Raw genomic sequence first — 12,546 nt, forward strand, 5'->3', positions numbered from 1 at the left:
TTACTTGATCTACTGGTTCCTATTTAGTAACTCTTTTCCTTCTGTACAGTCCACCAGTGCAAGCCATTCTCTGAGTGCAACTGTTCAGAATGTCCTGCATATGATGAAGCATCAGAGCCAGACCCCACGGGTCACTCAGCAACGCTCAAGATCTGCAGGACACAAGCCAGTTAGGCCTTTAGGTGCCAACAGGACTACAGCCACCTGTTCAGCGCCCTCTACTGGTGATAGTCTGGGTGATCTACTACTTGCTTTGCAAGGCGAGCTGGAGCAAATGAGTTTGTGAGTTACAAAATACTATTTAGTGGTCATTTCTCATATTATTTTCTTTTCCATAAACAATGGTTCCCATTTCAAGATGAGGAAACAACATCCGGTACTTTTCTGCTAACCTATTCAAAGAGTCCACTGGGGAGTAAGTCTTACTCTGCAAACCTTACCTGTGAGAGGCGAGGGGTTGGCAAAGAGTAAACCTGATATGAGCGGAGTATTCTGTATTCTTCATAAGTACCAAAATCAACAGAGCAAAGTACATGTATCTAAGTGTAAGATAATAACAGGCTACACCATTTTGAAAGCAACATTTTTGGAGCTCCTATAGACTGAATTGAATTTTTTTTTATTTTTTAGATATAATGTATATTAAAAAATTTTTTTTCTTCCAATATTGAATACTGTAAAGATATTTACTTTAACTAGGAAGAATACATTTACAATTAAATGTTTAACACAAGCATAATGTATTTACATGCAGTAATATCTTAGATGTCAGTAACCTGTACGGTAATGTTATAGCATGGTAATACAAGCTATATCACTGAGGACATGATTTCTGTTAAAGATTGGTCTCTCTCAGCTAGGTTTTTTAGGACAAAGGGAGAAGGAAAAGTAATAATTCTATAATATTTATTCAACATTGTGCAGGAATGATCTAATGACTGGAAACAATTTTTTTTTTGGTCTGCAGCCTTTATACAGAGACCAGTGGCTGTCAGAGACAAACTAGTACCTGTGCGCTTGTTGCTCTGTTCCAAGTGCCGCCTGCAGTAGACCATGGTATAACTGGATACCCTGGTGCGTGAAGACACTGCAGGAGCACATAAATGTATGCCCTAGTGCACAATATGGTTATACATAAAATTAGGGATTCATTTCTCTATTATTTGTGGACCCAATGAGCATAATGCAGTTATTGTCATTTGTTGTGTATATTAGTGTGCCCAGGAATGTATTTTCACTCCTAGATCTCGATGTAAAAGTGATGTGAAATGACATAGTAATCTGTTTTCCTGCTGTATTTATTTATAAGTGAGCATGAAGATCTACTCAAGCAAATAAATGAAACAAAAGACAGTCATATGCGTGAAGATTTAGAGCGTGAAATGGATTGCCTTGTCAAACATATGGAAACAAAAAGTGATCAGATTCAGAAGTTAAAGAGACACCAAATGAATGTAAGGCTTTGTAAAATGACTGATTTTTACGCGTATTATGTTAGTGTACTCCATACTGGGCCTTACATTATTGTTTGTATCTAATTTACTATGCAATGCCAAAAACGATTAAGTTGTTACCAACTCCCACAATAATGGACCTAGGTGTCAAATTGTCATGTTTTATGTGGTCCTATATACCTTAATTAAACCAACAAAGTCCATGCACATGATTATGATTTATTTATAAGGTGTTGCATGGGTTCCAAAGCAGCACATACAGTATCTCACAGAATGAGAGAGCCCTACTTTCAAGAGCTTACATTTTAGAGGGGCTGTGGGTGAACACAAAGGGGAATGGAGAGCAGAGTTTGGGTATTGATGAGGCAGGAGAGTTAGGACAAGGGTTGGTAGGCTTAGCTAAGGGAGAATGTCTAATAAAGCGGGGGAGAGAATTTTAGATAGTTGGAGCAACATGGGTGACATCCTGGAGTCGGGCATGTGCGGAAGTGATCAAGAAGGATATGAGGCAGCAATAATTTAAAGCAGTGTTAAAGTTAGTTTGACTAGATCAAGGCAGAATATGGATAGGCCAGTGATAAATAGATTACAGTAATAAAGGCAAGAAATTATATGGGCATTGTTAAGGGTTTTAATGGCTTCCAGGGTGAGCAATGTGCAGGTCCTGGAAATGTGGAGATGAAAACTACAAGAGTGGGAGAGATGTAGGATGTGGGGAGAGAAAGAGAGGGTAGAGTTGAAGATAACACCTACATTTCAGACTTGGGGAACAGAGGGAAACTGAGGTATTGTCAACAGTGAAGGAGTCTTTGAGAGTGGAAAGGTGACTTCAGTTTTAGAGAGGTTGAGTTTAAGGAAACCGTGGAACATTCAAGAGGTGATGGCTGACAGGCTGCAGGTAATACAAGATGTGGTTGTGAGCTTGACGAGGGAAGGTATGTAAAGGGAGATGAGGGAGAAGAGCAAGTACAGGGCCTTGGTTAGCATAGACAGGAAGGGAAGTGCAGTGGAGGTACATTAGGGACAGTGGAAACAGTGGGAGAGGGATTGGGTTGCTGAGACTCTCCACAATCCATGCAGACAAAGATCACTGGATTGTTCTCTCTTGAGGTCTCCAATGGTCCAGCATTGAATTTGTATTGGCTCCTATCTTTTGACTTTTTTTTTTAAGAAATAATTGCTTTAATGATAACTTTCTTCTATGAACTCCCCATTTATGCAAATGTTACATTGACAGGGAGGGACTTTGACAACCACTTTGTATGTCTAAAAATACCTAGCTTGTTAGTAGAGAGAAGAGCAATGCTGGTGATTTGATGCCTGTAGGTACAGTGTACACCGAGAAACACAGAATCCAGGTATGCAGATCTCAGAATACGTTTTGAGAACATCTCCCAAAACTAAACTTTTTAGGTAGGATCGCTCTTTTAACAATTTAACTGTGTGAACTATGGCCTATAAGAAAAAAACTATGCATGTATATTTGGGATGCGGTCACTATCTCAAACACAAGGATTCCGGCGCCGGCATCCTGAAGGTAAGTGTCAGGGTTGGGAAGGGTTAAGTGTAGGGTGCGGCTAGGGGGAGGTTAGGGTCAGGCATCAGGGAGGGAGAGTTAAAGTAGGAAGAGGGGAGGGTTAGAATACTGACCAATAAGTGTCTGTATTCTAACCCTGTTGGGATTCTGACCGCCAGCATCCCGTACCCATCCCATAAAGTACCAACCAATCAGCTCCTGTCATGTTTCAAACTCCGCCTGTAGTGACAGTGAGGAGCTGATCGGATGGTACTTTATCTCCATCCACTTTATCTCTCTCCAAAGCTTAGTACATACACTCTGCAGGCAAGCCTGTGGGGTCTATTAAATGGGTATTGCCGTCAATAGCCGACGCTAACCTATTGTGACCATAACAATCAAACCTACTCTTGTATATTGTGGTTTACACACAGACGAGTCACATTATTATGACTACCAGCTAATAGCCAGAGTAACCTACGTGTGCAGCACGGACAGCAGCTAGACAGGCTGGGAGTGACTCAATAAGGTGCTGGTAGGGGTTGGCACAGGTATCTGGAGCTACGCTGACTGCAGTGCATCCCACAGCTGCTGATCGAGGTGGTCCCACAGATGCTCAATTGAGTTCAAGTCCGGGGAATTAGGGTGCCAGGGAAGTACTTGGAAGTCTTGATCATGCTTGTCCAACCACAGTGGGCCCAGAAAATGCCATGAAAACATCCCCCTGACCATAACGCTGCCACCACCAGCTTGTGTTCTTCCAGCAATGGTTGCAGGGTGTTTGTTCTCCGATGTTTCTCGACTTACATGCCAACGTCCATCTGTTCGATGAAACCGAAAACGTGACTCATCGGAGAAGGCAACCCTTCGGCAATCAGCGTTTTCCAATTCCGATACATGCGTGAAAATTAAAACCTTTTCCACTGATGCATCTTCGTTAGCATAGGTGCAGTGACCATCCGTTTTCTTCGGAGCCTCATACGCATCAGACTTTGCTGAAATGTCATTTTAGACATACGTTTGGTGGCCCCCAGATTCATTTCGACGGTGAGCTGCTCTACTGTAGCGTGTCGGTCGGCCCTCTCGCACCTTCATAGCCGCCGTTCACCTCTCGCATCAATGACACGTGGTGTTTCCACGCCGGTTAGTCGCAATGGTGTGATTTCTCCAGTCACGATACACCTTCACCACAGCAGCACGCGAACAGTTCACAAACTGCGCTGTTTCAGAAATACTGCCACCTTTGGCCCGAAAGCCAATAATCATCCCTTTTTGCAACTCTGATAAATCGCCCCTTTTACCCATGACAGCAACGAGTGATATGTGTGCAGAAGACGGCCTATCACACACCTTATATACCCACCAAGCCAGCGCACGGCACATGACTGACTTCATGGGCTACGCACTGCCAACGTCAAATGTAGGAGGTGGTCATAATAATGTGACTCGACTGTGTATCTACTTTGAGCAGAATAACACACAGGACAGAACTAAATGAATACTTCTCGTATTTCCCATTACCCTATCATGATCTGTCGGTATTCTAACCCTGCCGAGATTCTGACCGACGGGATCCCGAGTGCCAGCATCCCGTACATTTTGTTGCTGTTTCACAAAACATAATAGCATGTTTTATTTTTAATTTTTTTTATGAAAGATACTAAAAGGTTAGAATAGCGTAATGCTTGTGAAAATAAAATATAAATAATAATAATGTTGTTGTACTGCACACCTGCCTGGCTGAAAAGCCTGTATTTTGTTGTAATCAACTAGGAAAGATTTGAAGTGAAGAGCCATAGAAAGCATAGTCTGGTTGTAAATTGCCCCTTTCCAAATCTCTTTGGACAAACAGATCTACAGAGAGTAATATTAGGTCCTGGTACTGTAACTGCTCTCGGCCCTATCTATGGATGCGTACTCAAGCAATGCACCTTGTGGCTCCTGGATTGCGCAGACAGTTTAGGAGTAGTGTGATCACATGTACCAAAGGAAGCTATTGGTCAACATAGTCACTAATGTGACTCAGCTAGAGTCACTACATCCACCTCACTGCCAGGCATCTAAGGAAGACCTTTTACCCAACCCCTAGCTGTGTAATAAGCACCCTGCAGTAACGCTGGGTAGGTGCACTAAGCACTTTCACACACCGTAATCTCTGTAAAATAAAACCGGAGGTCCACTGAACCTAAAAAAGTTTTTCTATTAATATTCACAATTGTAAGGGTGTATGTTTCTACAACTACCGACTAGCTCCTGCCTCATCCTCTGTTTCATGAATATATAATTTCTCTTAAATTATGACTTGCTTCAGTGATCTTATTTATAGCTTTGATTCCTGACTATTTGTGCTGCATTGCCAGGCTGGATGTGTAAAAGGAGTGTAGACGTGAGAACAGTAAGGGTGCTAATGTAAGATGAAGACATTCAACAGAAAAGATGTCATCTAGGTCTGAATACAGTTTTACCATGGTTTTTAAATGCACGCTTTTTATAATGGTGACAGAATTCTAACATTTGTATGTTAATTGCTTGTGAAAATACTGCTTTACAATATAAACAGTAAATATAGAATATCTGAGGAGTATAAATTATGCCTCTCATAGTTGGGCAGTTTAATGTGTTAATTTGTGCCCACATCTGTAGTTCTAAAATAAAGTTTTGTTTGTGGTCAACATTCAGAATTGTAATTTTACTTGATGAAATGCAATTGTCATTTCAGGTTTATAGGCTGAAGAAAGCAGCTCGGTCAATGAAGAAACTCTCCTCTAGTGCTAGATTAGCGGTTACTGGAGAGCGCAGCAAAGTAGACACTTTGGCCACTCCAAAGAGGAAACCAGAAACTTTGCCAAGAGGCGCTGAAACCCCCAACAGCAAAACTTCCCTCCAGCTGCTGAAAAATGTGCAAAAGATTCAGATGACTCTTAAGAAAGATGACATCATGTGGGAGAAATGACTTATTCTTGTGTTGATGATATTGTGTGTGTTTGTGTGTGTGTTTTTGTAATGCTTATATTTATGCATAGTGACTTTGGATGTCTATATAATTTAAATATTTTAAATAAAGATTTGTAGTTTTATGTAAACCATAGTCTTCAGATTCAAGGAAAGAATTTAGCTGTTGCTATTCTCACTGAGCCATGGTTTGACTCCATTTAGTGTACGATAAGTGCGTCATCACCTCTCTATCCACTCAGTGTTGGGTGATATAGCAGCTCACTGCCCTCCTTACAGGTAGGTACACCCTTTTGTGGGAGAATCACATACTCCCACAAGTCTAGTATGTCTGTACATAACTCAAAAGTCTCTAGGGCATTTCTGGGAGAAACTAAGCTCTCGAACAGGTGCATTACAGCTTCTGTGCCTGGGGCTCTGGTTTGTGTGACAATGATGACCTGGGAGTCAAAACTATTTCTAGTAAGGGCAGGAAAAAACATTTATAGAAGGCTTTGCCCGCTGAGTATTTCCACCACTTCATGTCACGTACTTGCCCACAAACCAGAAACCGACAGGAGACCCTGATAGCACTTAGTCAGGACATTAGAGTTCCCTAATGTCTATTTCAAAAGGTTTTCCCCTTCATGACGCTGCACATTGAGGCATATATGAAAAAAAGGAATGGATAGTAGCGTATTCAGGTCACAGTTGCTCTGACTATGCCCCTCCGGATAGTGGTATGTGGCAGGACTCTCAGTAACTGCAGATGTCCCAGCGCCCACTTGACACGTTTCGAGATATGTCTATCACTATAAGATGGCAACATACTGAGACAATAACCCAGTCTTTAGGTGGTGTTAGTTGTATAACTTAAACTGTATGTGTAACCAGAGATGAGTACCTTAACAGCAAGAGGTTTATAAATCTTCATTTTTACATGTGAGGAACATAGCAAGTACCAAATATATAATCCTCCTGGTCAACCTATTATTATAGTATAATTTATGAAGTACTGACAGTTGGGTCCATATATATTTGGACAAATACACAATTTTGGCACAGTACGCCACCACAATGGAGTTGAAATTAAGCATTGGAGATGGAAGGGGTTGAACATAAATATTGTATGAAACATTGAAATTCCTAAATCAATTTTATACACAGACCTCTAGTTTTTAGGGGCTCAAATGTAATTGGGCAAATTAGCATATTCATAAATAATATGTTCATTTTTAATACTTTGTTGAGAATCCTTGGCAGGCAATGAGTGGATATCACCAAATGCTGGGTTTCCTCCTCTGTTATACTTTGCCAGGCCTTTACTGCAGCTGTCTTCAGTTTTTGTTCATGGGTCTTTCATGCTTTAGTTTTGTCTTCAGCAAGTGAAATGTATGCTCGAGCGGGTGATTGACTCAAATATTCCACCTTTTTACCTTAAACTCCTGGGATGCTTTTGCAGGATGTTTTGGGTCATTCTCCATCTGTACTGTGATGCTCCGTCCAATCTCTTTTTGAATTTGTCTGGATCTGAGCAGATAGTTTATCCCTATACACTTCAGAATTCATCCGACTGTGTCTGTCACATCAATAAACATTAGTGACCCAGTGTCAATGGAAGCCATGCATGTCCATGCCATCACACTGCCTCCACCGCCATTCCAAGCCATCTCCATAGTTTTTTCTTACCAGAATTTTGGTACAAGTTGTTGTTTTTAGATTAATCTGTCCAAAGAATGTTGTTCTAGAACTGAGCTTGGTTTATTTTGTTTTTTTTCGCAAGAGCTAATCTGACCTTTCCATTGTTGAGGCTTAAGAATGGTTTGCACCTTGTGGTGAACCCTGTGCATTTGATCTCTTGAGGTCTTTTCTTTATGGTAGACTTGGACAATGATATGCCTACCTCCTAGAGTGTTCTTCACTTGGCTGGATGTTGTGAAGGGATTTTACTTTACCATGGAAAGGGATACCTCAATGATCCACCACTGTGGTCTTCCTTGGATGGCCAGACCTTTTTGTATTGCTGAGCTTACCAGTGCCGCCTTGTTTATTTTTCAGAATGTACCAAACTACTGATTTGGTCACTTCTTGGCTCCCACTATCTCTCTGGATTTTTTTTGTGTGTTTGCAACCTAAAGCTGGCCACACATCTAAAGATTATCTGTCCAACCAGCCAACTAGTTGATTGGTTGGTATGAAAACTTGGTAAGGTATGAAAGCAGATGACAATCAGCAATTTGCTCCCAAATGCCGGAAAATGGACAAAAACTGTTTGAACAAATTGTTTAGATTAAACATTTAACAAACTTGTCTGGATGACCATTTTCATCTGTTTTCTGGCATTTAGGAGCAAATTGCTGATCATCAGTTACTCCCGTATGTTACCAGATTTTCATTCCAGCCAATCAACTAGTTGGCTGGTTGGACAGATGATCTTTAGATGTTTGGCCAGCTTAAGGATGGCCTGTTTCACTTGCATTGAACGCTCTCTTGACTGCATGTTATGGGTTAAGCAACAGCTTCCCAATGCAAATGTCACACTTGATATCAACTCCAGAACTTTTGCCTGCTTAATTGATAAAGAAATAGCCCACACCTGCCCATGGAACAGTTTGTCAATTGTCCAATTACTTTTAGGGTACTACATATTAAATAGCTGTAATTCCTAAACCCATTCCTCCAATTTGTATGTGAGTACCCCAAAATTAAAGCAGATAGTCTGCACTTTAAAACAATATTCATTATATAAATAACTTGGATATGTTTTGGAAAACTGCTAAAATAACAAAAATTTAGTTAGTGCCCAAATATATGGACCTAACTGTTTGTTAGTAACTGTACTATTTGGCGCTGTACATTAAGGTGATCATGACCTAAACAAATTACAATGACATGAAATATAAAAGTAAGGCTGGCCCTCCTCAAATATGTTTTTACAATCTAATAAGCCATCAACCGCAACCCATAGGTTTGCAGCTTTGTATGTAAGAGCTGCGCAAATAGAATTTAGAAATCCAAACATTAAAAAATAGGGACATAAAAACAATAGCTCAGTCATAAATTTAATAAAAAACAGATCATAAAAAGAAATGCTGATAAATCGGCCTCTGACACACAGATATATAGGAATACACCGGTGTATTAATGCAGGTAAAACCCCATCAACATTTAAAATACAATGTGGCTGTTATTCGTTTATTGGAAACTCTGTGTCAAAATACTGTCTCCAATGTCGGCTTTTAAAAAAAAAAAAAAAAACCTTGAACGCTTGTATCAACATTTGCTAATGCAAATAGTCGTCCTTGTATAATATATCCTCTAAGCGAGAATTGCAGGGAGAGGCACAAGAAAAACCCAAGCATTTCCTGAAACACCTGTGCCGAACGCCAATAGTGTAGCCGATCTCTGATTTCAATCAATAGCTCCGTTAAAGCACAGATATATTTGTCACAAGTATATCGGGACATTAATCTATGTGGCAACTGCCAGGCATTCACTCACATTCCCAAGAATAGACTGTAGCAGTACTGGGCCTTCTGTTCGAGTGTCCTTGGACAGTACGGGGAGCGGACCCTCTGTTAGCGTTTGTGTGGAACCCGACCGGGCTTGCAGCAGGAATGGACGGAGCTGGAGCTCGGCTCACTTGTTGTCCAAGCAAAAGTATGTGGAGTTCTTAGCACGTTTCGTTACACTAATGTGGATTGCAGCAATCGTGCAGTTTGCAATTGATTGTGTATAAAAATCTTTCCCTTTTTCAATCGATTGCAGAATTGCCACAATCTATTGTAAAAGGGAAAGATTTTTATACACAATCGATTGCAAATTGCACGATTGCTGCAATCCATCTCTGATGTATGGGGGCCTTTTCTCAAAAGGTACCTAAGAAGGTTTGCTCTTTAACTGAGCTATTGATTGAAATCGGATATCTACTACACTATTGATCTTTTGCACAGGTGTTTCAGGAAATTCTTGGGTTTTTTTCTGCCTCTCCCTGCAATTCTCGCTTAGAGAATATATTATACAAGGAGGACTATTTGTATTAGCGAATGTTGATACAAGCTCTCAAGGTTTTTTTTTTTAATAGATGACAGACAGTATTTGGACACTTGAGTTTTCAATAAACGAATAACAGCCACATTGTATACAGAAACAGAAGAATGGCAACCTCAGAATCCTGCGTGTCCAGATGATGGAGACACACCCAACACGTTTCATCATGACTTCCTCAGGGATCCTGAGGTTGCTATTCTTCTGTTGGAGCTCCCGTCCACTGGTTGGACCAGAAGCAGGAAGATTCCATCTACCTGGTAATGCATGTCTTAAGATGAGCATATTAAGTTTTTTCTTTTAAAACTGATCACATTTCTTAATGTACAAATGACATTTTTAAATACTGGTATGTTTACTTAGTGTAGTATTTTAAAAGATTTTTTTTTCTATCACCTCTATTCAATTTTTATGTGCAAATTGGTATGAGGGTGTGTTTTAGAGCTTTGACTAGAAACATTTAACACCTAGTAGTATTCTGTGGATAAAGACACTGTGATAAGCCAGCAGACAAGTTTGGTTCCAGTACGCAAAATTTATATAGCTTGTGAGGTGCATGTACGGTATATGGAGTGAAAATACTACACTAGAGTCCCAATTATCGTGAGTCCGCATGCGCAGGACCTGTTCTGCGAACGTGCAGAACAGGTCCTGCGTGATCGCACGCAGTCCCTAATATGCCTCTGCTTGATTGACTGGCAGAGGCATTTAAGGGGCGGTGCGTGGACCTCCAGCGTTCCAGTAAACGGGGGCGTGTCTGTCCCATTTTCAGGGGGTGGCAAGGCCAAAGGCTGCGTCCACGGATGCAGTTTCCGGCCTCACAAGTCAGCCAGCCTGTGTAAGCTGAGGCTTACTCAGCTGGTCGCGATGGTTATCCCAGCCTGCAAACTCTGTCGCAGTGCTGGGATCGCAAATGCAGCAGGGGGTGTCGGACACCTCTTGCTGCATTTGCAAGAATGGAATTTCAAAGCTGCTCACGTGCAATTCTGTCCACTACTGAATCACCCCCTATGAGGGCTCTCTTGTTTTTCCCTTTACATTTCCATTTAGATCCTTTCCTGGCTTTGATCATCTAAGAACAGCTGCTGCATTATAAATTTGTTTATCATCTCTAAAAAGGAATGCAACAAATAGTTATATATAATAAATATATATTTACACACATTTTTATAGCCTTGTAATAAGCAATTACACTGACAGTGTAATTGCCGAATGAGGGAAGAATTTGTCTCCTACAAGAACTGATTGGACGAGAGCCATCTGTCCCTGCAGTTTTTTCCTCATAGAATGCCACTTTCAGATGGCATTCTATAAGGTAAGGGTTTAAGGATTTTCTTAACATGTTCTGCTATGCAGAAAGCAGAAAAACATTAATGGGATATTATAGGAGTAGGGCATTAATGGAGAAGATAATTGTTCTCCTTAGCCCTTCATAGCTTGGATACTTAAATTATGCGGAAATGTTAGTTTGTTTGCTAAATAGACCCCAAAATATATTACCACAATCCCAGGATGGTGTTAACCGCAGAGAATTAATAAAAACATACTTTGTCAGAAAATATATACTGTATATATTTCTTTCAATGGATAATTTATTTTTTATTTAATTTTTTTATTGCAGGGTTAACCAGGGTAACTCCTAGGTGTAAAAGGGGCCAAGGTTGAATTCCTGAGTCGAGTGACCCGGCAATCTAACCCAGGTAACTTGCAGGATTTTACACTGGAACAACCCGTGAAACCGTGCAGTGTAAACAGATACCCCGGGTCATTCGACCCAGGTCCCGTTTACAGCATGGGGATTTCTGGGTTTCTGATGTCCTCTCCAAGCATCGGGAGAAGTGTCCCACTGCACCCAAGTGCAGTGTGAACGGTGCCGATCCGGGAATAATCAGGATCGGCGCCGCAGTAGAAAAAGTCTGTCCTGGGTCTGACCCGTTTTGGAACGGTGTTCCAAATCTCGGGTCAGACCCAGGATTTAGGTGTAAAAGCAGTATAAGTGAAGCTGAAATACAAAGCTGGGTTAGCCAGATCACAGAACATATCCCTCGAGACTCCCCTGATGAAGTGGTATGTTACATCTTACAGCTCAGGGAAAATGTCACTGTCTTCATAAGATTTTAAGGAACATATTCAATTGGCTGTAGAGGTTTTGCACATAAAAAATTCTGCAGATCTCGCGACCTATTTTGGATTACCGGAGGTATGTGCACTCCTGCTACCCGCAGTATTTCTGTATTGAAAACCCTGCTTCGGATGCTCCGCTGTGATCTATGCCCGGCTACTACATCCTCCGACCGCTGGACCAGCTCCTGCACTCCCCTGCATGAAGAAGGAAGCCAGCCAGAGAAGGTAAGTGTAGTGTAGTGTGTGCAGGGAGGGCGGTACAGCGTAGCAGTGTAGTGTGGGTGAGAGGGGGTACAGGGTGAGAGGTAGTGTGCAGAGTGGGGGGCCGTGTAGTACGTACCTGTCCTGTCCTTACCCAGCTGGTCCCTGGAAGCTGTTTCCAACACTGAAGAATAGAATCAGAGGAAGAGGCAGCGCTGCTGAAGGCGAGTAATAAAGGACTAACTTCCAGTTGCTTGATTAGTAATTAGGGTG

The 12,546-nt window shown here is 41.3% G+C and overlaps 1 protein-coding gene across 6 annotated transcripts in view; it reads left to right on the forward strand.

Moving 5' to 3' along the window:
• Positions 1-6,027, forward strand: part of CEP57L1 (centrosomal protein 57 like 1) — a 55,206-nt gene extending 49,179 nt beyond the window's left edge. For all 6 annotated transcript variants that reach the window (XM_088460460.1, XM_088460462.1, XM_088460463.1 and 3 more), the window contains 3 exons: positions 50-282; positions 1,310-1,454; positions 5,690-6,027. In XM_088460460.1, the coding sequence (XP_088316586.1) occupies positions 50-282; positions 1,310-1,454; positions 5,690-5,923 (612 nt within the window). In that variant the 3' untranslated portion in view covers positions 5,924-6,027. The remainder of the gene's footprint in view (positions 1-49; positions 283-1,309; positions 1,455-5,689) is intronic.
• The last annotated feature ends 6,519 nt before the right edge of the window (positions 6,028-12,546 follow it).

Source organism: Taudactylus pleione, unplaced genomic scaffold (assembly GCF_031769625.1).
Source record: "Taudactylus pleione unplaced genomic scaffold, aTauple2 ptg000046l, whole genome shotgun sequence".
Lineage (NCBI taxonomy): Eukaryota > Metazoa > Chordata > Amphibia > Anura > Myobatrachidae > Taudactylus > Taudactylus pleione.